A 24,181-nucleotide genomic window follows, 5' to 3' on the forward strand; every position below is an offset into this window, starting at 1 on the left:
GCAGTTTTTAAAGGAGCAGAATAAGAGTTCGCAATTAAAACCATTTAACAATACGGCAGATTTTGAACACCTGCTACACGTCGTAAGAGGATTGTTCACTGTAAGTTGACCTAGATATAATCAGCATTATCACCACATTCAATAATGCTATCAATACAATCAATAATGTTATCAATACATTCTATTAAATATTAATATTATCAATATCGCAATCGACACAATCGATACCGCCGTCATTAATACGACTATCGATATAATCGATGTTGTATTTGAGCTCCATAATCATTATACAATATTAATGCCGATAGGTCAGATCACTATCACAATCCACTATGATCAACAATCAAAACTATTCATGTATGATATTTTGATGTGCAGAGAGATGGAAAATATCAGGAATACTTTCGCTATCCTTCCAAAGTCGAAAAATGGAAAGACATCATTCGTTGCGATTCCTGGCAGGATGATCAAGTGTTTGTCGACGAAAGATTGGCTGCTCTGAATCCCATGTCTTTACAGCGTGTAACAGCTAATAGTGGTAAATTTCATGTTGAATACCTGAAAATGATCATTGCTCGTCTTATTTCTGAACTGTTCTCCCAAGAGATACTTGTAAAAATATCTTTATATTCACAATACATTACGCGGGAGAAGGCATTCTCACTGCATATTCCATCTCTTGAACTGATGAACTTTCTTTTCCAAATAGGATGGAATTAAGTTTGATACTTATAATTGTTTTTATGTTAACAGAAGATTTATGGAAAGGAGTGGGGTTGAGTCTTAGTGAATTAAAAGAAAGACTCACTCCTAAATTTGATTGGGATTATGCTGTTTCGAGCGTGGTCAGACGGAAAACGACTTTGGATGAGGTAAACTTTTACACGTAAAGAAATGTTAAGTAGTTTCAATACGGCAACAATTTGTGAGGTTGTGATGAAAATATTATATCCTCGTGTTCTTTGTAGATGGTGAAACAGAACGTGGTGTATGCCGTTCATTTTCCGTATCTCGATGAAATAACCAACGTACCTGATATAACCAACAAACACAAGAAGAGAAAGCTAAAGAAAGCGACGAGCCCTATAGCATTGTTCGTGTCAGTGAAGACGTCTGAAGGCAAACCGTATGAGCTTAAACCTGTGGCAATACAAGTAGACAACTTCCATGGTAGGATGATTGTTTATAGCCAGGCGTTCAACTATCGACAATAATAGTGTATTTAATACCACTGAAGTTTGAAGACGAAAATCACCATAAGAGCATGGTGCTAATAGTATTATACCATCACCACGCACTGTAACAAATCCATATCCAGACATTCATCAGTAAAATTATAACCACCATCAAGTCATCATTCACCAGCACTACTGCCTCCACCACTATAAAAACCATTTCCAACGTTTACCAAATATAATATACAATCCCAAACTACATAAACCACCTGTCAAATGAATACAGCTTACCTTTCAACAAATAACACCCCTGCCAAACGATACCATCTTGTTTTTCCAGATTCACCAGTATACACTCCTGCAGACGGCAGACGTTGGTTGCTTGCGAAACAGCTTTACCAAATTGCTGACTTTGCCTATGTGGAAATGATCGAGCACTTACTGAAAACCCACATGGTACTTCAACCCATATGCGTGACTGCAAAGCGGACCATCTCTGTATTCCATCCTTTGAACGAGCTATTAAAGTGGCACTGCCGGGGACTTATTTCAACCAATGTCAATGGTTTTCCCAAGTTGATCCTACCAGGAAACTATATGCACCTATTATTCTCCATGGGACACAGAGGCAGCATCGAATTGCTGAACAAAGGATTTTTGGATCTTTCCTGGGAGGATATAGATTTTTGGAAAAGTATCAAGGTAGCCATTCTAACCATATTGCTTGTTATATTCAAAGGTAGAGACGATCTCAGAACGATCTCAAATGTTGTGATTTTTCAGAAACGAGGTGTAGATGATACAGAGAAATTACCATATTTCCCGTACAGAGATGATGGTTACCTTATCTGGCAACAAATTCAGAACTATGTAGAAGAATATGTATCATTGTAAGAGTGAGATCAACAGGAGCTTTGTAGCGTCATATAATCATAACATATCCTGCGGTGTGCTGCACTCCATTGCCTGTACTCTTCCCTCCCCCCATCCCTTTCAGGGCAAGAGGCACTGTCGGTTCTCGAGATAGATGCCACACCTCATAACACCGGCACCCATTTTTCTATTCTGTACATAACCGTATCCTTTGATTCACAGATATTATAACGAAGACGAAGACGTGAGTTCTGACAGCGAACTAGAAAACTTTACCAATGAACTGTCGGTGGATGGAATTGGGCAATTCGGGGGTGTTGGAATGGTACAAACATTTTAATAGAAATCTTTCTCCCCCCTTTCTCAAAAAGGCCCCGGGAACGAGGTTGTGTTATGAAGATCCCCAACCCAACACATTTGATCCTAAACATTCTCATATTTCCTATTCTCTCAGTTAAGAGGTTTTCCAAGCCGCATCCATACGAAGACTGATCTAATCCAAACATTATCCCGTATCCTATGGCTACCAATACAACACAATGCGGTCAACTACCCCATCGCTTACTACGGAGCCTTCGTTCCGAATATGCCAACGAAACTTTACGACGATCCCCGAGCAAAAACCGACGAGTATTCCTTCTATACGCTGCCAGACAGGGGGGTTGCGACGGTGAGTAGCTCCACCACAATCACCGCCGTTATCATTAGCAATTAACACGGCATATTGTCTGCCAAGATTCCTAAAAATCCTAAAATAACTATTCTTCCAACTGAAATAGATACAAGCTGTGGTTTCCACGAGTCTCGGTTCCCTTCGTTTTGACAATCTACTCGACTACGGAGCGCAGATGTTAGATCGGGAAGCGGGTGAACTTGTGGAGAAACATCACAAGATCTTGATGACCAAAGTAAAAGCAATCATCGAGAAACGAAATGACAAAAGATTCAATGATGGTCATCTCACGTATCCATATCTTAAGCCAGGATGGATACCCAACTCTATTCATACTTAAAAAACCTCGATACGGTTAGGTAGACTTATGATGCTCGTAAATTTGTTTAGCTACGAATTGGAAAAGTGGCAATGCTTGCACAGTAATATATGTATAGATTAGCTATATCATACATTGGTACTTATAATAAATGCTTTTCGTCGTCTTCTTAATAATAAATTACCGATGTTCGAAATTTGTTTAATGTGGTAAATTATATGCGTTTCTTTTAATTCAAATTAATTCTCAATAAATAATTCAATCTTCGTCTAAAATATTATTATTGCGAGCTAATAATATAATTTTTATTTTTATAATGATTGTTCCCATCATTTTGCCTCGTGGAGGATATAAATATCAAAGGAAAAGATCTTTTATGCGAATGCGATTTCAAACTGTGGAAGTCAAATTTATGTAAATGTGTTTGCTGTTAAGAAATATTGACTGAATTTTGAACCAACTGTTGCCCCGAATAATATGTGGAGAACAATTGTCAGTAATATCTCCTATTCTTCAATTCTCGTCTCCAGGACCACGGTGTGAGTCTGGGTGCAGCGTGGTCCTGGAAACGAAGACAATTTTCCATTGGTAATTTTTTTTTCAATTAAAGAGGAGACTCGTAGCTAGCTCCAGTCTCTTTTGACGCTCTCGCCAACCATCCTAAAATTGAATACTGGATGACGATACAGGAAATTGTGTTTTGGAGGAGGGTGCAAACACAACCCTCGGAGATGGGTGGATACTCCACCTGGGAAGAGGGTGCAAACTCCAACTTGTATTGAGGGGGCAAACCCCACCTGGAAGGAAGAGTGCAAACTCTATTTGGGGAGGGTACAAACTCCACCAGGGGGGGGTCGCAGCAAACTCCACCCACACCTGGGGTTGGTTCAAGCTCCACCCCGCCTTCAACTGCACACCACAACACAGGTTTGCTACTTGCTTTTTGACGGAAGAAAGACTTATCACTGTACCTTCCATAAAATTATGATTCCATCACTTGCACACGAGGCAAAACCGTCAGCACCAAAATCAGCGATCATCTGACAAAATATTTAGAAAGATTTTAATGCAAACACAAAACTTATAATCAATCAATCCACTTCTATATCAATACAACTCCATAACTCAGAAATGACCAGATGTTCCAAGCTTCAAGAGACCCTCGATTCTTACCCGAACACTTCCAGAATGGCCCAGACATTCCCCCAAGAGAACTGGCTCTGTGACAGCACTTGTTATATCGTTCAAGCTGCAAGTGTAAGACGTAACAAGTTAAGACGTAATAAAGCTGAAAGTGTTCCCATGAATCCGAAACTTTGTATTAAGATTTTATTATGGCATTTCCCTCGATGCAGGCTAATCGCTAAAGGGTTAAAAGGTCTTAATTTCGAGCGGAAATCATACAAATCTTAAGTAAATGTGTTTTACACGTATCTACCTTTTTCCCAGGAAATGTTCGATCGGCGAAAACTCTTCTAAAAAAACAGATGATCCCTTTTAGAATAGAGAGCTTTGTTTTTCGTATGTAGAATTATTTATCACATACGTACGTTCAGCCAATTCAGAGTTACACACCTGGTAAGCGCCTAGTCAACGATTTCCATAAGCGAACAGTTCCGTCTTCAGAACACGTGGCTAACATGAAGCTTAGAAGAGAGAGGAATTAAACGTGAGGGAGGGGACCCACTGGTGAGTCACCCCAGGGTAAAATGACAGTGTAGGGTGCATTTCGGAGAAATACCTGTCGCTAAGCAATTGGACGTAGGATACTTTCGAGTGATGAGCGTTCTCCCGTTGAGCGACACATTTTCCTAAAAGCGAGGAGTTCATTATTGAGAAAGGTTTATTCTTTTCTGGAGGCCATAAAACTCACGAGTATGAGGCACTGATCTGATACTAAACTGGATGTGACAGCCATACTATCAAAATGTAATTCTGGAGACCCAGGTATAGAAGAGAAACACCCAGAGCTTTACGATGACTAATCCTTAATCAAACTGAATCCCCAGGCCCTTAAAAAATATAGTTTCCCAGAAAGACCCTCACCTGATAACGCATCGTAAATCGCAAACCCTGCACCAACCGCGGCGATTATAAATCTCTGAGAAACAAAATAAAGTTTTCTTTCTTTCATATGATTACGGGATAAAGACTTCTTAAGAAAGACGATAGGGTTGAGGATTTGAAGTTACTGGAAGACTACTGGACTGTTATCTACTGGACTGTCGAGATGCAAGATGAAAACAAGGCAGACACATACTGTAGTTGTCTTAAACGTTAGAAAATTGTCCTTATTGAGAAAGATTCAGTTGTACCTGGTCTAGCACAAAGAGATGTTGAACGCTGTAAGGATAAAGATGAGTAGTTCCTTCGAATTCCCGGATTTCATTGAACTGTTTGATTGGTTGAAGACTATTGCTTGACCACACGATGATTTCGCCATCCAGCGAGGCGGATACAAAACTCTCTTCTACATAAAATCCAGGGCAGATTTACCAAAAGTTAAATTCAACTTTTTGTCCGAAATATCGATTCGCAGAGCAAAATTTTCAGGTTTTTCAGGTTTGGTCAGCTTATTATGGGGTGTGGTGAATACCTGTTAAGCCTGTTAGACATCTCACGTCGTCTCGATGGGGTCGCAATCGAGAGTGAAATTTAAACGATCTATTTCGTAGTACATTTGATATGGAATAGACGACTATATAAAACATAAGATGTATAAATTAGACCGTTTATAGGGAGGTTTAGCCTCACAGCGAGAGCTGGATAATTTAGGAAGAAAAATATTGCTACCTAGTGATGGTCTGCTGAAAGCAATGACCAGCTTGTCTTTCTTTAACGGTAAAATCGAATGAACATCAGCTAGAAAGATTCAGACAAGACAGTATAAGTATAGCTCTTCCACTTGTTCCTACGAAGGAAAAAGACCCAAAGACGATTGTATGAAGCTGGATAGCACTATCCACCTAACCTCGCTCTAACGTTTTCCATTTGAATTGAACCTTTTTGTATTCTTGAAGTGATGTTTCGCTTTATTCATTTTTGGGTCAATATCTACAATTTTATTACTTTTGAAGCATTTTTGTATCACTTGAAAAATCACTGACATTGCTATATCCAGCTTTCATACAAATGGTGCCTGGACTGGGAACAAGGTTTAATCACTGGGTTTAATTCCTGCTATTCCAGTGTTTGTGCAATAGTTAATACAGAAAACCTTTGATCTTGCTACAAACACTTTATGTTTAAGTTATTAAAAACTTTTGAAACAATCAATCATAAATAAACAAGACTTACAGTCATTATCTGGTTGAACTTCTTTACACAGCAATTGTCCTTCAATATCCCAAAGACATAAATCCTTTCCACCAGAACAAAATGCAAAGTCGTGCACATTTACTAGGCACTGAAATTAAATACAAATATGAATATCTTGAAATAAATATGAGATTTGCTGAGCCATTTACTTGACCTGTTTTTTAGCTTCTAAACTGTTCTTTATAAGTTTAATAATTGTTTTTGAATACCAATTGCTCATACTGGTCTTAACCCAAGTGTTTTGTAGGACAAAAGTGTTGTTTAGTTATATACCTTGACTGTGCTAGCATGATCTTGAATAATGTTTAAACAGACACCATCACCACAGTCCCAGATGTAGAAATTAAGCAGTAAAGGAATAATTTCATTATTTTTTAAGAAGGGAATAAAACGATTAAAATAATGAAGGTAAATGAAGGAAAAGATATAAGAAATAAAGAATGAAAATAAAATGTTAAGTATGGATGAAAAGGATGAATCACTTTGATATGGAAATTCTGGAAGTACTTGGTGATATATATCACATGTATATAAAAGGATATTCTAATAGTTTTATCAGATGATGCAGTTATTAAAACTGGAAATGAGTCTTGATGTTCAAATCCTGTTTTCTGGTAGACAAGCATAGATGTGACTGGCCGGGTATGACCGTGTAGCGCATGAAGTTTATCACCATTCTGTTGAATAAAATTGAAGGAAACATACTTGAGTGGATCTGATTCACTCATGTTTTGGAAACAAATTCAGTCAGAAGAATAAAAAGGAGTCCAGTTCTAATTAAATACCTCAAAATCCCAAATATTAACTAAGTTATCATCAGCTGATGAAGCCAGTCTAAAAAAACAATACAAGATTATTTAGCTGAGTAAACTCTAGTATTCAGATGCAATGGAACATTCATATAAAAAAACTACAATAACTCTTCTACAGACAAATATGACCATCCAACCTTCAGGGAGTGATGGACCTTCCTGAAAAACTAATGGTAGTTTTCATTACCTTGTTTCATCAATAACTTTTATTATATTTATTATATCTTGATGTCCTGTCAAGACACGGATTTCCTTAAAAGGATTGTGTGGTTGGTCATCTTCGACAGCTGGTACACGAACCTGCATTATTTAAAAGTAAATTAGCTTGAATAATCATGCAATCAAAACCAATCACCCCCTGTTAGATCCAGTAGCATCACCAGCATCAATAAGTGGGGTGGACATATTCATAAATTCATGTTCACAGACTGTAAAAACAATCAATTTGAAAAGAAATGAATAATGTAAAACAGAATTACACAAATACATGAATGTGTCCCTCCCCCTACTTATGAAGCTAGTGGCGCTATTGGTTAGATCATTGGCCGTATCAGAGCTTCAGCATTTCTCACTAAACATTTCCAATAACGTATTACAACATCTGGTGTATGCACATAATTTGAGCCACCTGGATTGTAAGAACACTTACAGCAAATTATGAAACTAGATTAATTAACATTTAATACACAAATCAGAGCAATCTTGAACTCTAATCTGTTTGCAATCTAGCCTCAAAATACCTCCTCAACTTGTCTTGGTGGCAGTTTGTTTACTGGTGTACGATTTGAGCCAGGCCAGAGCTTGCTAAGCATTTTTAAAGCAAAAATACTTGATCACAGCGAGACATTTTGCATACAAATTAGTATTTAAATTCCACACCACCGAGGAATTTTGGAGACTGGGAACTGGAATGAAATAGTGAATGAATAGTGAATAAAATTAGAATAAAATTAGAATAAAATTAGAATAAAGTTAGAATAAAATTAGAATAATTAGAATAAATCCACCTCCGGATTACCGTTGTTTTGCAACAGACTTTGAACACCAGAAGCCGTCGCTAGAAGTTTAATTGGGGAGGGGGGCGAATATATGAATACACCCCCCCAATTAAGCTTCTAGCGACGGCCCTGTTGCAGATCTTGCAGACTGATATTCGCAGACACTTTTACCATTGCTTTCACCTGCCTGTAAAAATCTTGAATTATGCTTGTAAATAACTCTGGAATTGCGCTAAAAGTAGCAGCCAGTGGTAGCAGCACATGGATCTGGCGGGAGGCAGGTGCCAGGTGTTCACGATGTGTTCACGATGTGTTCACGTGTTCGTCACGACTTTTCCAAACTTACATCAAGCAAGGGGGAAGTGCGTCAGGGGTGGTACAGGAAAGCGACTTTGCGGAATAAACGGACAAGAACTCCCGTCCGGATTTAAAATTATCAAATACGAAATGCGTCTATTTATTCCAACCGAGCCACGTTCATTCCAACGCCTTTGACCCTAATCAAATTTCAGGGCGAAGCAAGCACTAACATGATCGATACTCCTGTCATCGCGAGGCAAAGGTTCGTCAAGAATGCGCTTCCCATGTGGACCATGTGATAAGGATGAGAAGCTCTTTTGTTATCAACTCAAAAGATATGTCACGCGAAATTCATTACCATATAAAGTAAAAATGAACTCAGCGAGGCGGCCCATATTGGACAACATGAAATATTTTTAGATTTTGCTTTCAGTCGACGTGATTTGAATCGAAAGCGGATGAAATAAGGGAGGAGGAAAGTCCGTTTTGGCACTGCGCGTGAACACGACCGGAAGTGAAAACATAATTAGAGTCTAATTAGAATATTTTTGTGTGCGCAGAAGCAAACAAAGTGCATTCGGTTCATTGAAGGACAAGATCAACAACAACAACAATAATAACAAAGGTTGGCGACCGAATAGCAGCTCGTCACGGGTACAGATGTACTTTGTTTCTAGCTAGCGAAAGAAAGATACGCGTTTAAAACGTTTGTGAAATTAAAATGTCGTTCGATACAACAAGCGTGTACATCCACGAAGACTCCTTGGCGAAAGAAACGCTACGAACTTTGAACCAGATGCGAGGACAACGTGAATTGTGTGACATAATACTGCTTGTAAATGGCACGGAAATCGCCACACACCGCGCGATTTTGGCCGCTTGTAGCCCGTATTTCCGAGCGATGTTTTTGTCGGGCTTTGTAGAAGCGTTTCAGCCACAGGTCGTACTTAAAGATGTCGATACATTTGCATTTATGAAGATCATTGATTTTTTTTACACCTCCGAACTGCGTATTCACCTCAACGAGGTCGAAGCCGTGCTAAATATCGCTTGCCTGCTTCACTTGGACTACATTATTGAAGAATGCGAGAGGTTACTGCGCCGCAACATCACACCAGGGAATTGTTTAGGTTTAAAAACAGTTGCCCAATCTTATTCGTTGCACTTTCTTTACAAGCAAGCGTGGCGTTTCAGTTTGTGGCATTTTGGGAGTGTGGTTAAGGAAGAGGAATTCCTGAGATTGCCTCCAGACGAACTGGGAATGTTAGTTTCTGATGATCTGCTTAAAGTCAAAGACGAGTGTGAGGTAGTCAATGCTGTGTGGCAATGGCTGAAGCATGACTTTTCCAATCGTTGCACAGTGGTTACTGAAATACTGCAACATATCCGGTTTCCTCTGATGAACATTGCGGACATGATGCACAATGTGCAAGTGAAAGAGTTTTGCCAAAACTACACCCTTTGCCAAAAGCTGGTCAGGGAGGCTATAAATTACAACTCCTCATCAAGAAGAATGATCAAGGACACCAATCCCCGCCTAAGGCCTCGGCTGGCCTCGGAGGATATCTACGTAATTGGCGGTTGGTCTAATGGACAAAAAATGAGCACTGTTCAGTGTTTCAATGTGAATACCCTAAAATGGACTTCTATGTCTGGAATGACTATAGCAACCGTTGCTAAGGAAGATTACTTTCGAGTTGTTGTTGTCAACGAAGAGCTTTTTACTGTGAGTCGAAACAAAGTTGGGAAGTTTGATCCGATTTTAAATTGCTGGATCACTATTGCCAATGGTCCAGATGTTCAATGCAAGTGGGCAGGTGTTTGTCACTTGAATGGTTTAATCTATGTCGTTGGTGGACATAGCAGCATGTGTGCCAAGTCATTTGACCCAGAGCTGTGTACATGGTCGGACCTACCTTCGATGAAGTGTGCTCGTTACTACCCAGGTGTTGCTGTTCTGGGGGAAAAGATTTATGCGGTCGGCGGACTGGATCATTTGTGGTCGCCGTTGAAGGCGGCAGAGAAGTACGATCCAGCGACCAATGAATGGCAGCTTATCTCAAGCATGGGGGTTCCTCGATGGAGCCTTGGTGTCGCTGTCGTCAACAACCTGCTGTATGCAATCGGTGGCTCGGATTCCAAAGAATTGTGGGCAAATTCTGTCGAGGTGTATGATCCGTTGCGAGACAAGTGGTTTCAAAACGTCACACCAATGAACGAAGGGCGGCGATGCTTGGGAGTTGCAGTGGTAAACAACAACATCTATGTTGTGGGCGGCCGTGTTGTGAATACTATAGAGTTTTACGATAGGAAGAAGAACAAATGGAAGATTGTGGGGTCAGTCAATTCCCAATGTAACTTTGGCTGTGTTGCCCTGCGGCCATTTAATTAGGCCAAACATGGCTTTCATTGTGAATGCTAAAGAACATTGCAAACAGCTAAGTTCTGGCAGTGTGTAGCTTAAAATTACACTGACAATGAACATTGAACAGAATAGAAAAGGAAAGTAGTGAACTATCAGCTTATTTAGGTCACAATCAACATTCTATTCATAAGATATTTTGTCAACAGAGTGCTAAATTAATATATATTTATCTGGCAAGTGCAGCTAAATGGTTCATCTTGATTTTTGTCACCTACCTATGACTAAATTATAGACATTCTCCAGAAGTAATGACTATAAACACAAGGTACAAAATCATCTCGATTGATAATAATTATTGTAAGTTATAGTGTAAATATATTGTGTTTATATCAAATGTATAGTTCTAGAAGATATATGGTTTATGTATCTGTATATGTATTATGTATATATGGTCTGGTAAGAATCGGTAAGATATCGAAATGGTTTCCTAGACTAGCATATCTCACTAATCTCAGTATTAACTAGAGCCCCTTCAGTCACTCACCCAATCAAGCCAGCCTTAGAGTTAACTCAAAGTTAATCTATGCCTTGAAATGAAATTACTACAAAAATTTAGGCCACCTGGTACCATGTGTCCAAACTGACCAAACACATGGTACTATATAATACTTTTATATAGCTACCTATATCATATATCATGATCTTGGGAAAATATGAAAATACAAATACTAAATGGAAACACGAATCCCAATTTTCCAAAGCACCATACTTCGTGTAAGATATTATATTTGATTTGTTATGTAATGTTATCAAATCCCTTTTATATTTACGTAATACTTAAACTTTCAACGCGTAACCGTTTTTTACGTGGAAAAATCAATCTTAACACATTTTAACTTTGCTATGAACAACTTAAATCGTTTGCCAAGGCTTTTAGGCCAAACGGTAAGGTGTAGTGCTTGTAGATTGATTCGTGACATCTTGTAACTGTGGACATCACTCGCATCAGTGACGAGAGAATTGTGCCTGTACAATTGTATTATAATAATATTGTATTGTAGCGATCTTGAAGCGTGTAAATGTTTCGTTTTTGTCTGATTTTTGAAATATGCATTAGAAGTTTTCCCTTTAAATGAGAAAGTTCTGTAATCAAAAATATACTGGAAGATTATTGGTAATTTGGTTATCGAATGTGTTGCAATATACGATATGTGTTTTTCTCAGTATAAACCAGCTGTACTAGTTTGGGTATATATGCAGGTAATTAGATTTATAGAAGTGCAAGATGTGTCAACACACGTCCACAATTTATGATGTATTGCTGTTGTACAGAAAAGACATTGCTTCAGAAAGATTGTTTATGCAAGAAATGCATCAACATTGATTGTTGCCGACCATGATAACAAAGCATTGCTTCCTTCTACACTAAACACCATCACTGCTGCTAAGAAACTTGGTGGTGATGTGACGTGCCTTGTGGCTGGTTCCAAGTGTGGACCGGTATGTGTTTGACAATACCATCAAATAGGGAGGAGAGCAAAGGAGTGAGGTCTCCAATTTCGTATGCATTTTTCAGGCTGTTGAGGAACTAAGCAAGGTTGGAGGGATTGGTAAAATACTTGTTGCTGAAAATGAGGCATATGAAGGCTTTCTTGCAGGTACCTTCTGTTATTCTTTGTACCATAGTTCAATAAAAAAATTCAAAATATTCTGCCATTTCAACAAAAAATTTCAATCTTCCAGAGGTTATGGCACCTTTGATATTTGCTTCTCAACAGCAATTTGGTTTCTCTCATATTGCTGGAAGTGCAACAGCTGTTGGCAAGGTGATTGGGCATCATGGTTAAGACTTTGATATTGAAAAGATTGCTCTTTCAGCAAACTAACCATGTTTGTGTACTTTGTATAGAACATTTTACCAAGAGTTGCAGCTTTATTGGATGTTTCTCCAATTTCGGATATAACTGACATTCAATCGGAGGATACATTTGTACGGTTGATCTATGCTGGTAGGTACGGTTTACGGTATATTTGACTTGATTCAATTTGTTCACAGTTTCTATCTCTTTTTCAGGAAATGCTGTGACTACAATAAAATCAAATGACAAGGTCAAAATATTCACCGTCAGAGGAACTTCGTTTGAAGCCTCCCCTCTTGATGGCGGCGAAGCGCAACAGGAAAATGGTAGGCTGTTGTCCCTCCAGATTATGTATATAGATCAGAAATGGCACCCGGCACATTATTACTATTGCTATATACATATATACATTTTAGCTCCAGAGGCTGATACAGGCAATCCATTCTCAGAGTTCATCAATCAAGAACTGAGTAAAAGTGACAGACCTGAATTGACCAGTGCTGGTGTGGTCATCTCTGGAGGTTTATAGCTATTGAAAATTGTTGACAAATTTCATCCATGCCAGAACTACTAGTCTAGTAAGAAATGTCAGCTGAGTGAGAGATACAGTGACCAAGGGAATGGTGGGGGAATGGGGGTTTGAAGTGGTACTTGATTATACTCCCATCTTTCAGGACGAGGAATGAAGAATGGCGAAAACTTTGAACTGCTCTATTCTCTAGCAGACAAACTTGGAGCAGCTGGTATGGCCTAATTCTGTGCTGGAAAACAAGGGCGATTATTATCATTATTAGAAATATTAACGTGAATTCCAAATCTCTGAGAAAGTGGGTGGACATATCACATGTGTCACCCTCCCACACCCCAGGGTCAAGCCCCTCGCTGTATATGGTACTCACAGATTTTTCTGCAGAATACTTCTTTGAAATAACTCAGCAACTTTGAAATGATATTTCAGTTGGTGCTTCTCGTGCTGCGGTTGATGCTGGCTTCGTTCCCAATGATATGCAAATCGGACAGACTGGAAAAGTAGTTGCTCCTGTAAGATTAACTGTACGCTTTGTGCTTCAAACCTTTCATATCATATCGCTGACATCTTGTATCAAAATGCCACCACCAAAACACTACCTTTTTACATTGCCGAAAGAATATTCCATTTCATTTGAGGCAACGCGACGAACAGTCTTCGGATATCAATTTATCCCTTTTGTAAAGTTGACATCATTTACCATTCATCCATGTTGTAAACACAATTTCTTTTCTACAAAATGCTGGTTCCGTTTCTGCTTTTGACGTATGTGGTTCACTTGATTCCCTGATTAAAGCAAGCCCATTGGCTTGTACTGGAGAGGAGTGTTGTCGTCACTTTATTACGTGAAATCACAGATTTAGAGACCTCGCGTTAATGTCACCGAGTTTCAAAATTGACTCTAGTTTATTTGAATCAATTTCTTTGTAGGAATTATATATAGCAGTGGGCATTTCTGGCGCTATACAGCATCTTGCTGGCATGAAGGATAGTAAGGTAGCTATAAGGATCGCGCTATCTTTTTTGAACATTTTTGATTTGTTAATTTTTTTTCAAAAATGCTCTCAAAACCTCTTCATAGGTCATCGTAGCAATCAATAAAGACCCCGAAGCACCTATATTCCAAGGTAAAAAATTCTCTTTGCATAGTTTAGGATCAGTTTTTATAAATCTTTGAGACTTTCGACAGGTCTAATAAGAACCTTATTAATTGTACTTAATAATAAAAATTACTTTTATTGTTTCGTATAGTCTCTGATTATGGTCTAGTTCAAGATCTCTTTAAAGTGAGTAAATCTCAGCTATTATTTTGAACTGTTCGCAATGATTTTCTCATTTGTTTCGGAGCATAATTCTGCACTGTCCATTCTCTTGCAGGCTGTTCCCGAATTAACAGAAAAATTATAAAATAAATTAAACATGAACTCGTATATAATAAAACCGTGCAGGAGACATGTTAGACCAGATGGGTAAACGTAATCTTGAAATGTACATAACCTTGCAGAACTTTATCTGACGGAAAAGCTTTGAAACAAGTTTACATTAATTACATGTACGACTTTATGCTTGTTTGTTTATGTCGTATGTACATCGCGACGTTTTTGAATAAAACTAAATATTAATAAACTTGTGTTTGTTTAAACTGTCCTTGAGAAATTGCGAACTTATTAATATTCGATGCAAAAGTGGCAGGTCATTGTCATATTCTATTACATATTGTCTGGGTTTAAGTTTGAAGTAATGTCGCTTATAAATTACCAGTGCTTTTCCATATCAAAAGAAACTCCAATAAAAAAATATTAATTTCAATTACAGACACTGGAATCACGCAAAAACGAATGTCATTTACGGATATTTTGTGAATTTTTTAGCGTTCTAAAAGAGGTCCAAAAAAGCATCGCTAAAAAAGCTCATAGAATCTGAAATTTGAGATAAAAGAAAATGTCCAATCATACACATGCATGCGCGGCGCGGGAAAAATGACTGCATGAATCTGAACTGCCATGCAGTAAACATGCCTTGAACTTTGGTTGCTCGTGCGATATTTCGAGAGCTGTGTTGGTTAATGATGTATGGGGTTGCTAAAAATAGTGTCATTCATTAGCTGAATGTGATTTCATCCTAATAATTCTGGCCACAACAGCGCATTAGATTGATATATTTACGCGTGCGATCAAGCCTTGTAAAAAAACACTACTTCAGCTTGCAAACTTATATGTATCAGCGATGCCAACACAGCTCGGCTTGGAAACTCCATCTACCTTTCAAGAAAGATCCATAAAGTTTTGATTGATTTCGTGATAATACAAGATTAGAAAGGAAGTACCAACGCGTATCAGCTGCGTTTCATGGGCTTGAACAGAAGAGTTTTTCAATTCAGAACGAGATGACCGTTAATCAATGTCCGATATTTCCTTCAACGCCGGCAACACCTTGAAAATATCATTCATTACGATTCATTTTGATTTCCCTGTCTCGTCCTATTTCAATATTAGTTTTAACACCTTCTGTCAACACAAAATGACTAACCAAATATATAGCCAGAAAGTTTGTTCGATAAAATTATTTGAAAGACATTCCCTATTGCGAGTGAAACTTACAGATTTTGCAAAATAGGTATCTCGAGTTGTATCAATTCTTTAAACGGATTTGTTAAATGTTTAAGCCGCAGAGATTTGAATGAAATCTTGAAGTAATGAAAAGTAAGACCACTATTATTTGCATGCAGCTGCTTTGATTTGTTAGTGCCAATAATGACATTCATTAAAGGTTTTTTATTCATTTCCATGAGTTCATTTTTCATCTCAAATAATCACTAATGCCTTGTGCTAACGACAGTCGACTTTTTGATGGGAGAAGATCATATTAAACGTGATCCTGTTCTCCTTCATTCCTCAACGCTCGCCCTTCAAAAATGCCTGTCTCTGTGTTCGTAAAGTCGAGTTTGGCTCGAGCTTTCTTGACAGGCCACGCAATCTTCGCTATTTATCTTGTAGTCAGCATCAAAGAGGACAAGAAATACTGGTGGCTTGCCGCCATTTTGTTCCCGCTTGTGGTCGAGTCTATATTTACTGTTGGCTATCGCAGAAGTAAGGAATATAAATGGTAAGATTTCAAACAGCCATGCCATGCAGACATAGGCTACGATTTTCATGATTTCACGCTGAATTTGTTCCTGTGATTGAGTGCGTTTGGTTGTCATGTGAACGTGGAACGAAACGTAAAATAGAATTGGTCTTGAAATGAACCTTACTGGACCTTTAGGAAGAACAGTTTAAAACTGATAAAGCTATCCAGTATAAAAAAAGTTAACTTTAGATATACTGCGTAGCGATTGATTGAGAACAACTGCATATGATCCCTATTGACAAATCAAGACGTTCAGTTGGTTTCAATTTTTCTTTTTTTAAAGGATTTGTCCCAGTCTATTGTTCCACTTAGTAACAGTCGTTCCTTGCACCTATATCTTGGAATATTCCTTGTTAGACATGCGAATTGAATCAAAACGGAAAGGGGTAAGTGTACATGCATGTCAGTAAACGATATACAATCCATTCCGAAACGACCATACGAAAGAGTTTAACAGTTCCTGCGAATTTTACAATACCTTGCTTCATTCAAACAGTTTGATTCAGTGAAGCTACAGGATTTTAAATTGAACTAAATTATTTAAACTTTTCTTTTTTCCTTCGCTAAATGCAGACTGAGATTAATTCGTGATTTTTATTGTGTCCTAATAGGTAAATAAGCAAACAAAACTCTTTTCAATTCCAGCTAGCATAAAAAGTTTTTCAAAGTGCGTATGATTGGCTCTTACACAATAATATGATAAACATGAAAATTTAAATTAACAATGCCACACCGATGCCAATTTCTTTCTAGGAAACCGCACTACCGCAAGAAGAGATCTGGTTCGAGAACATAACTGACGTCATGGAGCAGACAATCCTATTGGTGATGATTTTCGGGCGATGGATGATGCCAAAGGGGAAACTAACGCGAGACGAACTATCCCAATTGTTGCTCATCAACATGGCATCCGCAGCGGATATCATCGAATTCTTTGATATAATCAATATCAACGCGGTCAGCTATGACAAAAAGATGATCACGTACGTCTTGGTGTTGTGGTCGTGGAGTTTACTCCAGTTTCCGCTGAATACCGCGGTCGCATTTGATAAGCTCATCTCTGGCGATGAGCCGAAGCCTGTGCAACCGACGGTCGGAAGATTATCGTCTCTACCCTCATATATCGTGAAACGTATGTCGTTGAACATTTACGAACGAGAGTTTGATGAGGAAGAGAACGTGAAACCAGCCTTTGGAGAGTTTGCGAGCATCACTGTTGGGCTTTTACTCCAAGACGCGCCATACTTGGTGATGAGACTGTTCATAATCTCCTACTACAAGACGTTTGGTTATATGATTGTATTTCTGGCGGTGAAGAACGGTTTGTTTTTCATACTAGAGGTGTACAGGCTTTGCGTGCTGTTTTGTCATTGTAAGGACAGCCACGAGCATGATCCTTCACCAGATAGCAGAGTTCAAACACAAGGACGATTTAATAACATACAGATTGCAATACCGCATGCAATCTTGAAGAATAAGGTTTCCCCGAAAGACGTTACAAAAGAAAACTTTAGCACAACAAGCAGTGTTGAAAATACTCAACCTGTCCCGACCTGCACTCTCGGATAAAACCCTTGAGACTATTCCCGAGTAACTGCAAAGAAAATCCACGCGAGCAAAACAGTTTCTTGTTTTTGAAATTTGACTTTCCAGTTCAATACTACAATATTTTATGCCTCGTACAGACGAGCATTTTTCTAGGCAGAAAAATATCAATCCTGAGGCTGGGCAAATAGTGAAACGCAAAGAAATGTTTGAAATGTCTTTTTTTCTGTCAGTTTTTTATCGAGGTTCTCACAGTTTGCTGGTTCAGACAAATGGCCGCACACCGTAGTACACACAAATTGCAATAAATATCAATTTTATTTGGCGACTTTGTTTTATGCAGAAAAATAAGGATGAGTGTTCATAGTATCACCAGATATTACTTAGGTTATATGGAATAACGTACTTAAATATCTTTTTTATACCAAAAATAAACAATATACTATTATATGAACAATACTGATCTAATAAATCTAATTCCCAACTAAATTCGAGATTATTTCTTGGCAAAATATTCTCGATTCATTTTGATTCATTTTGTGAATGCTATTGTGATCAATAAAATTGATTGCTGTTGTCGAGTAATCGATTGCAAAAGTGATCAACGTGATCACTCATGTGGTGAACACGTGATGTTATCGTGCGATTGTTTCATATTTCGCGCGGCGTGAATCTCGCGAGTCCTCGTACAAATACTGCGACTCATGACGAGACTTAAACTGTTTCAATGTCCTCAGCGAAAAACAGAGCGCCAATATCTCCGGGACGGCATTAATATCCCGGGGAATAGTTATGCTCCCGGAGATCGTGTCCACGTCAATGTACTCCTTGGAGTTCTCAAGCTTAAACCTATACGAGGTCTTAGAGGGCTGTTCAATTTCGACTTTCTTTCCGCTCTCCAAGTGATACAGATACAACTTCACGCGCGAACTTAAGGTGGCGCGAGCAAAACATATGCCCCAGTCTTTTCGACCGCGTATTAACAACCTTGGGTCATATTTTGATTTTGTGTAAGGAAAATCTTTCAGGCGTTTTACAACTTGTTCTTTGAATGGTAACTCTCCTTTGGAGACTGAATGACTGGAGGATATAATTCGGCCGGTCAGATCTGTTACTTCGACAGCTAATAGCAGAGAGGAAATTGGTTCCGCTATTCTGCACCTGAACACCTCGCTACTCGTGTAGGAATGGACGCCATACAACGAGACTTTGCAAGGGCCTTCGTTCATAAACGGAACGGCCACTGATGTCGGGTTTGCAACGCCCGCAGCTAAATCCGGGACCTCAATCACGTTGTCGTATTGGTTTACGTGTAGGGAATAGTTACCAGTCCTTTGCGGAGGCATTATCTGAAACGTCAGCGAAACCTTACCAGCGGAGTCCGCCAACGGGGGGATGATTTTGAAGTCGCGCTTCGAAACCTTGGGTCGAGTGACGTCATTTTCCTTGAGGACGGCCTCTAAGGATTCCGGGAAGAATAGTAAAGGAACGCTGTTACATTTCGAGGTATCCGCTAGGGTCACCTTTACCGTCAACATCACTGGAGCGTCTGCGTTCACAGCCGCTGACGTGAAAGCTAGAAGTCCATCATCGCTGGCGCACGATGACGCTCCAGTTACCGCAAGTACAGTCTGTTCCAATCCGCAGTTTTGGCTGATTGATAAACGATACGTGCTGTCCGCTGGAAAATCGCTTACTTCCACCTTAACTAACCTCAGGTTGTAGATAGGTGCAGCCAGATCTTTCCAGGCATCTGCAGACAACGTGCCCTGCGGTTGAGGTGGTTCTCGTCTCACTGATGTACCTAAGAACAGAAATTCGGTTTTTGTTTTGCTCCATTATATGTAAACGGTTATCAACCGCAATGGACGCTTTCCAAATTTGCACTTTGGCAATAAAAACTGCCTGAGTGAGAGTCGATTAAGTTGATTACAAAATCACCAGATTATGTACAAGTATATCCTTGTAAGATAAATTTTAACTAACCTGTTAGAACATAGCTATCCCCATACGTCATCGTCCAACGTTCTTGCGTGATTGCGGCTGCGCAGACCGACGGAGCGTCACATCGTGCCACGTGATCTTCGTGGTCGTGATCCAGCGTTCCTTGAAATAACTTCGAACACTCCTTACGGTAGGCCAGCGGATTTGCGAGGTGCGCATGCCAAATGAGGTCAATGTCACACGTGGGTACAAAGATCTCTCTTGACGAGCTGGAGTGAAGCCGAAGGAATCTCCTGTATCGTTTCACAGCGTTTTCAAGAAACTTACGATCGGAATAATGCGGCAGCGAGACTTGGTAATAAAAATTTCTCTGATTTGCGGCTGCGCGAATCAAGTCACATGACAACTCCGACGATTGCGCGGCCGATATTTGAGAGACTCGGCCTGGGTCGACATCGAAAGGCTCGTTTGGGTAAAGCCGTCTCCAAATCTCCTGCGATTTTTCTAACGCGAACTTTTTTTGTTCTCCGGTAAAAACCTTACGATCAACGAGCTTAGACACCAGGCTCTGGCAATCGCTATCGTAGACGCGCGGTGATAGCATGTGCAGGTACCAGACCCATTCGACATCCAATGGAGCGGCTATTTGCGCCGTGTTTTCACTGGCGGCCATGGGGAGCCAGAAATGCTCGTATCGTCTTATTGCATTTGCCAGAAGCTGGCCTCGGTATAGGTAACCCAAGGCATCGACTTCGTTGAGAAAGTCTACGAGGGCTAGCGTTGCCTCGACGAGATTGAGGTTTGACGAGGTTTTTCGCAATGTAAACATTGCTTGTTTCTATCAGAGATAAAATGAGCAAATCTCGGTCATTTGGGTAAAAAAAAGAAATTCCAGACAAAATGCTTCTATTTATAATTTCGGCGTATTCTTTGCATTCTTCAGGTAATCTTTCAAACTAGAATTTCACGTTATTGAACTGCAGGATATCTTAATTTAATTGAATAGACAGCAAGTACTGGAATGTAGCTATTTTTGATAAATTTCTTCTATTCAAAAACCGTTAATAATAATAACCGTGAACCGTACGTGATATAGCACTGAGTTTGTGATACATCGTGAAGCGAGTTCTCAGGAATGCTATGCATGCAAGAGAAGCCTTCCTTGTCCCAAAAATGACTTGGAATTCTTTTTTTTATTATCGAGAAGTATTCAATAGATTATCATGAAATTGTTGGCAATTGTGTATCTTTATATTTCGCAACAAAACAGAAAATTCTCGAAACATCCGGATAACGAAATGATCTCATATATAGAGTAGTTATGCTTATATGATGTATTTAAATTTAGGTTAGAAAAAATCTTAACTGCATGTATCCTAACTGAAGTACTAGTGCTGTTTGACCAGGCCATGTTGCATACATAGTGTGTAACGTAGCGATATCTTTCATCTTTTGAAACAATAATTACTTTTCAATGCCCGCAACGTTCAAAAGGCTCTATTACAGCACATTAAAAACGCCTGAATATGGAATAAACCATAGCAATTAGATAACATAGCTCAATTTCTTCAAAGCAATGCATTTTCATATCTTGTGAACACGATTTCCTGGTTCGTAAATCGTAATGGGTTCAAAATAACTTGTTTGACAATGTTGTCACGAGTTTAATTAACTGCATGAGACCCCGGAAATAGAAACACGAGTTAATCGTGGGTTAGTTTCGTGCATATATTCACACAATGGCGCTCAACTCAACGGAACTTCAGGCATTCGCTACACGATAAGCTTTTGTGTTGAGATCATCATGGGGCCACTTCTAACGATCCAGCGCTAAGCTGTCTGTAGTGTAGATGGTTCAGTCGCAACTGCCGAACTTCTCTGCTGTTATACCTCATGAAGCCGCTAATTTGAAAATAACGACGTTTTCCGCGAATCAAAATGAATGTAATTTGAGCATTAAATGCTTGAAAATATTCGATGTACATACAAAGCTTTAATTTTAGGAGTATCTCCTAGTAAGATAATCACAAAATGAAATAAAACATGCATGCAAAGCTAGGCCCTATATGAATTCTCAGACTGAATAAGCATTAAAATGATGCATGCTATACTGTCAGCCTATTTGCTGAATATCTTTAGACTTTAGTTATTTTTCCCACATTGATAATTCCCGTTGTTTTCATGTATTTTCACACGCTAATCACCCCCCTTTTGGATTTCCCAAGCATTTTTTGAAACGTTTGAAATAATTGCACCCTGCAGCGCGGTACACGCATGTGGTTTATTAAAACGAAATTTTTCAAATTAACAGCAACGCGCGAAAGACAAAACATCGCCTGTTTAATTAATCGGAATTTTTCTTTGCTCAAAAACCAAGAAAATAATGAGAGGAAACGTCGAAGACATGCTCCTTCACATTTGATACCAACTTTACAGCTACAATAGTCAATAGGATTATTGAGAATGTGTTTTTTAAGTTATGTGGTCTCGACTTTCAAATTTCATATTTTTGTCGACACGGCGTGTTCTGGCCTCTGGTTGGGTGAATTAATTGTTTTAATAGCTGCATGGGGAAAAATTGCTTGTTTGATTTCACAAATATGCCCGAGTCAACACGATTGTGCAAATATTTGTATTGTGCTGCATCATGCACGCAGACACATGAATGGTATTCGAAAACGTTTTCCGTATAAGCTATTAGCTTTGTACAGACACAATGTTATTTGAAGAAATGTAATCAAAATCGCTTAATTCTTTTATCATCAAAACTAATTTCATTCTGACTTTCGATATGGACCTTGCACGGGACGAATTGAAATCGTCCCTGTTGATTTCACTATGGCGGTGAGATGAGACTACCACTTCCAGGTGAAAATTTCCGCTCTCAAGTGAAACTTCCTGCGTTTGAAAGTTTCATTTCGTAATTAAACGAAACTTCAGTTAACTTCAATGTGTATATCAGTTCCCAACATGCTCAGATACGCATTAGGGCGGATGGTTCTGCAGGTTTTGTGAGCTAGGTCAGTGATGAATGATTGGCAGGACCACACCTGATGCTTTTGCTGAAATTGAGAACGAACGTGGCTCCGACTATATTTTGTTCCATTGCATAGGAACAAATGGCTTTAGGACGGAACTGGAAGTGTTTTCATTTGTATTTGAGTCATAAAAAGCTTGTATAAGTGAAAACGATTTCAAGCTTAAATGATTTTGACATAATATTCATTAAGCACTGCTTCGTATACCGTGTAATAAAGTGATAGTTCATAGTCTACCAACAACGGAGTTGAATAAAGTAGACCCGTATTATTTAAAATTGCTTGAACGTCGACAAAATGTTATTTACAAATAGAATTTTGGCTTGCATTCAATTCAAACAATTACATATTCTACAACGCATCCTTTGCGTGGAAATTCTTATTACTTGACGTGCTATAACCTGCTCTTCTTTAAAGTTATCCGCACACGAGTTTGTTCTTTTACCATGAACAACAAAAAAGAGAAAGGCACATAAATCCTAATCTTAACCGAAGTTTCAACGACGTTTGGATGAAAAAATGAAATATATTATACAGCACTTTGATCAGGTCCGGCCTAAAGTTAACCACCTTTCAATTTACAATTTCAAACTAGTGTATGATGAAATATTGTACAGCATAAATTGCTGGTTTTGAAAGGTCCGTTCGTCGTTATGTTTAGACGAGAACTCGAGAAGATTAGGTTTGTAATACAACTAGAAATATAACTGAACGGCTTGAAAATGTACCGATGTATTAAGTTAATAAAATCTACAAATATTTTATTACCAACTATTCTCTTACCTAGAATATCGTACTGCTGTCAGAGACCACTGCTTGAATATGCTTTTGCTTAGAGGACAAAATGGCGCCAAGCATGCGTCAGCATTGGCAAAGAAGTCAATTCCCTTTACGTTCAACGTTTTCAAATTCACAGTTGTTTAAAGCCCGCTGGAAGAATTGTTTATGATTCCTACCTGCTCTCTACTGCGTGGGTATACGTGCTAGACACTTCTGCATAATTCATTTGCATATATTTTCATATCAATTAAGGAGGGTCTTTATTTTAGTTGCATTTACGTACGCGACACATTCTTTCATACAAAATTTTCGATTACCCACTGAGCTAGTAGCACATTCCTGAATTGAATGAAGAGCTATAATAAATATGCCATCAAAAACACACAGCTATGCTGCATCGTGTTGTTGTTAGGCAAAAAAATACTTAGCATGTGAAATGTAGTTAGTTGAAGGGCATTTTCCACGATATTTTCCGTGTTGATTGTAGAACGCAAAGATTTGGCAAACGCCAAACGGCTCCATCC

General features: G+C 38.8%; 5 protein-coding genes and 1 pseudogene across 7 annotated transcripts; 4 read left to right on the top strand and 2 right to left on the bottom strand.

Moving 5' to 3' along the window:
- Positions 1–7: 7 nt before the first annotated feature.
- LOC114522651 (arachidonate 5-lipoxygenase-like) lies at positions 8–3,269 on the top strand. Of its 3 annotated transcripts, none has more exons than XM_028543386.1 (7): positions 8–872; positions 969–1,170; positions 1,516–1,877; positions 1,959–2,065; positions 2,271–2,373; positions 2,503–2,718; positions 2,828–3,269. In XM_028543386.1, the coding sequence occupies exons 1-7, from the start codon at positions 711–713 to the stop codon at positions 3,059–3,061; spliced, it is 1,386 nt and encodes a 461-aa protein (XP_028399187.1). In that variant the 5' UTR covers positions 8–710; the 3' UTR covers positions 3,062–3,269. The 3 variants fall into 3 exon arrangements, with proteins under 3 accessions (XP_028399187.1, XP_028399186.1, XP_028399185.1); XM_028543385.1 differs by having other exon boundaries at positions 8–538; positions 754–872; positions 1,516–2,065; XM_028543384.1 differs by having other exon boundaries at positions 1,516–2,065.
- A 40-nt stretch (positions 3,270–3,309) lies between these two features.
- On the bottom strand, positions 3,310–8,035 carry LOC114522652 (WD repeat-containing protein 41-like). The gene is made up of 16 exons (XM_028543387.1): positions 7,911–8,035; positions 7,358–7,470; positions 7,144–7,192; positions 6,901–7,035; positions 6,632–6,694; positions 6,338–6,446; positions 5,834–5,902; positions 5,637–5,738; positions 5,356–5,510; positions 5,087–5,141; positions 4,782–4,851; positions 4,616–4,686; positions 4,479–4,515; positions 4,214–4,289; positions 4,012–4,080; positions 3,310–3,700 (listed from the first exon to the last, which is right to left on the bottom strand). The coding sequence occupies exons 1-16, from the start codon at positions 7,980–7,982 to the stop codon at positions 3,641–3,643; spliced, it is 1,305 nt and encodes a 434-aa protein (XP_028399188.1). The 5' UTR covers positions 7,983–8,035; the 3' UTR covers positions 3,310–3,640.
- A 474-nt stretch (positions 8,036–8,509) lies between these two features.
- On the top strand, positions 8,510–11,075 carry LOC114522608 (annotated as a pseudogene).
- A 568-nt stretch (positions 11,076–11,643) lies between these two features.
- On the top strand, positions 11,644–14,840 carry LOC114522521 (electron transfer flavoprotein subunit alpha, mitochondrial-like). The gene is made up of 13 exons (XM_028543227.1): positions 11,644–11,778; positions 12,166–12,333; positions 12,410–12,491; positions 12,577–12,659; positions 12,743–12,842; positions 12,908–13,018; positions 13,109–13,213; positions 13,367–13,435; positions 13,651–13,733; positions 14,152–14,217; positions 14,303–14,348; positions 14,473–14,507; positions 14,599–14,840. Exons 1-13 carry the CDS (start codon positions 11,737–11,739, stop codon positions 14,626–14,628), a joined length of 1,020 nt encoding a protein of 339 aa, XP_028399028.1. The 5' UTR covers positions 11,644–11,736; the 3' UTR covers positions 14,629–14,840.
- A 1,147-nt stretch (positions 14,841–15,987) lies between these two features.
- LOC114522556 (transmembrane protein 26-like) lies at positions 15,988–18,191 on the top strand. The gene is made up of 3 exons (XM_028543272.1): positions 15,988–16,326; positions 16,634–16,736; positions 17,104–18,191. Exons 1-3 carry the CDS (start codon positions 16,136–16,138, stop codon positions 17,917–17,919), a joined length of 1,110 nt encoding a protein of 369 aa, XP_028399073.1. The 5' UTR covers positions 15,988–16,135; the 3' UTR covers positions 17,920–18,191.
- Positions 18,192–18,227: 36 nt separating this feature from the next.
- Positions 18,228–23,852, bottom strand: LOC114522555. Its single transcript, XM_028543271.1, has 3 exons — positions 23,661–23,852; positions 19,882–20,677; positions 18,228–19,699 (listed from the first exon to the last, which is right to left on the bottom strand). Exons 2-3 carry the CDS (start codon positions 20,666–20,668, stop codon positions 18,531–18,533), a joined length of 1,956 nt encoding a protein of 651 aa, XP_028399072.1. The 5' UTR covers positions 20,669–20,677; positions 23,661–23,852; the 3' UTR covers positions 18,228–18,530.
- Between the last annotated feature and the right edge of the window lie 329 nt (positions 23,853–24,181).

The sequence above is a fragment of the Dendronephthya gigantea genome, unplaced genomic scaffold (assembly GCF_004324835.1).
Source record: "Dendronephthya gigantea isolate DGI-Jeju-01 unplaced genomic scaffold, DenGig_1.0 000023F, whole genome shotgun sequence".
NCBI lineage: Eukaryota > Metazoa > Cnidaria > Anthozoa > Malacalcyonacea > Nephtheidae > Dendronephthya > Dendronephthya gigantea.

Excerpts from the sequence above, each read along its gene's own strand:
- LOC114522556 (XM_028543272.1), top strand. The coding sequence starts at position 16,136 with ATGCCTGTCTCTGTGTTCGTAAAGTCGAGTTTGGCTCGAGCTTTCTTG. Across the intron at positions 16,327-16,633 it reads AGAAGTAAGGAATATAAATG|GATTTGTCCCAGTCTATTGT; the intron begins GTAAGATTTCAA and ends CTTTTTTTAAAG. Across the intron at positions 16,737-17,103 it reads TTGAATCAAAACGGAAAGGG|GAAACCGCACTACCGCAAGA; the intron begins GTAAGTGTACAT and ends ATTTCTTTCTAG.
- LOC114522521 (XM_028543227.1), top strand. The coding sequence starts at position 11,737 with ATGAACAACTTAAATCGTTTGCCAAGGCTTTTAGGCCAAACG. Across the intron at positions 12,660-12,742 it reads GTGCAACAGCTGTTGGCAAG|AACATTTTACCAAGAGTTGC; the intron begins GTGATTGGGCAT and ends TACTTTGTATAG. Across the intron at positions 12,843-12,907 it reads TGTACGGTTGATCTATGCTG|GAAATGCTGTGACTACAATA; the intron begins GTAGGTACGGTT and ends TCTCTTTTTCAG.
- LOC114522652 (XM_028543387.1), bottom strand. The coding sequence starts at position 7,982 with ATGCTTAGCAAGCTCTGGCCTGGCTCAAATCGTACACCAGTAAACAAA. Across the intron at positions 7,036-7,143 it reads TTAATATTTGGGATTTTGAG|AATGGTGATAAACTTCATGC; the intron begins GTATTTAATTAG and ends TTTATTCAACAG. Across the intron at positions 4,290-4,478 it reads GAACATTTCCTGGGAAAAAG|CTTGAACGATATAACAAGTG; the intron begins GTAGATACGTGT and ends TTACACTTGCAG.
- LOC114522651 (XM_028543384.1), top strand. The coding sequence starts at position 711 with ATGGAATTAAGTTTGATACTTATAATTGTTTTTATGTTAACAGAAGAT. Across the intron at positions 873-968 it reads GGAAAACGACTTTGGATGAG|ATGGTGAAACAGAACGTGGT; the intron begins GTAAACTTTTAC and ends TGTTCTTTGTAG. Across the intron at positions 2,719-2,827 it reads CAGACAGGGGGGTTGCGACG|ATACAAGCTGTGGTTTCCAC; the intron begins GTGAGTAGCTCC and ends CAACTGAAATAG.
- LOC114522555 (XM_028543271.1), bottom strand. The coding sequence starts at position 20,668 with ATGTTTACATTGCGAAAAACCTCGTCAAACCTCAATCTCGTCGAGGCA. Across the intron at positions 19,700-19,881 it reads GGATAGCTATGTTCTAACAG|GTACATCAGTGAGACGAGAA; the intron begins GTTAGTTAAAAT and ends TTCTGTTCTTAG.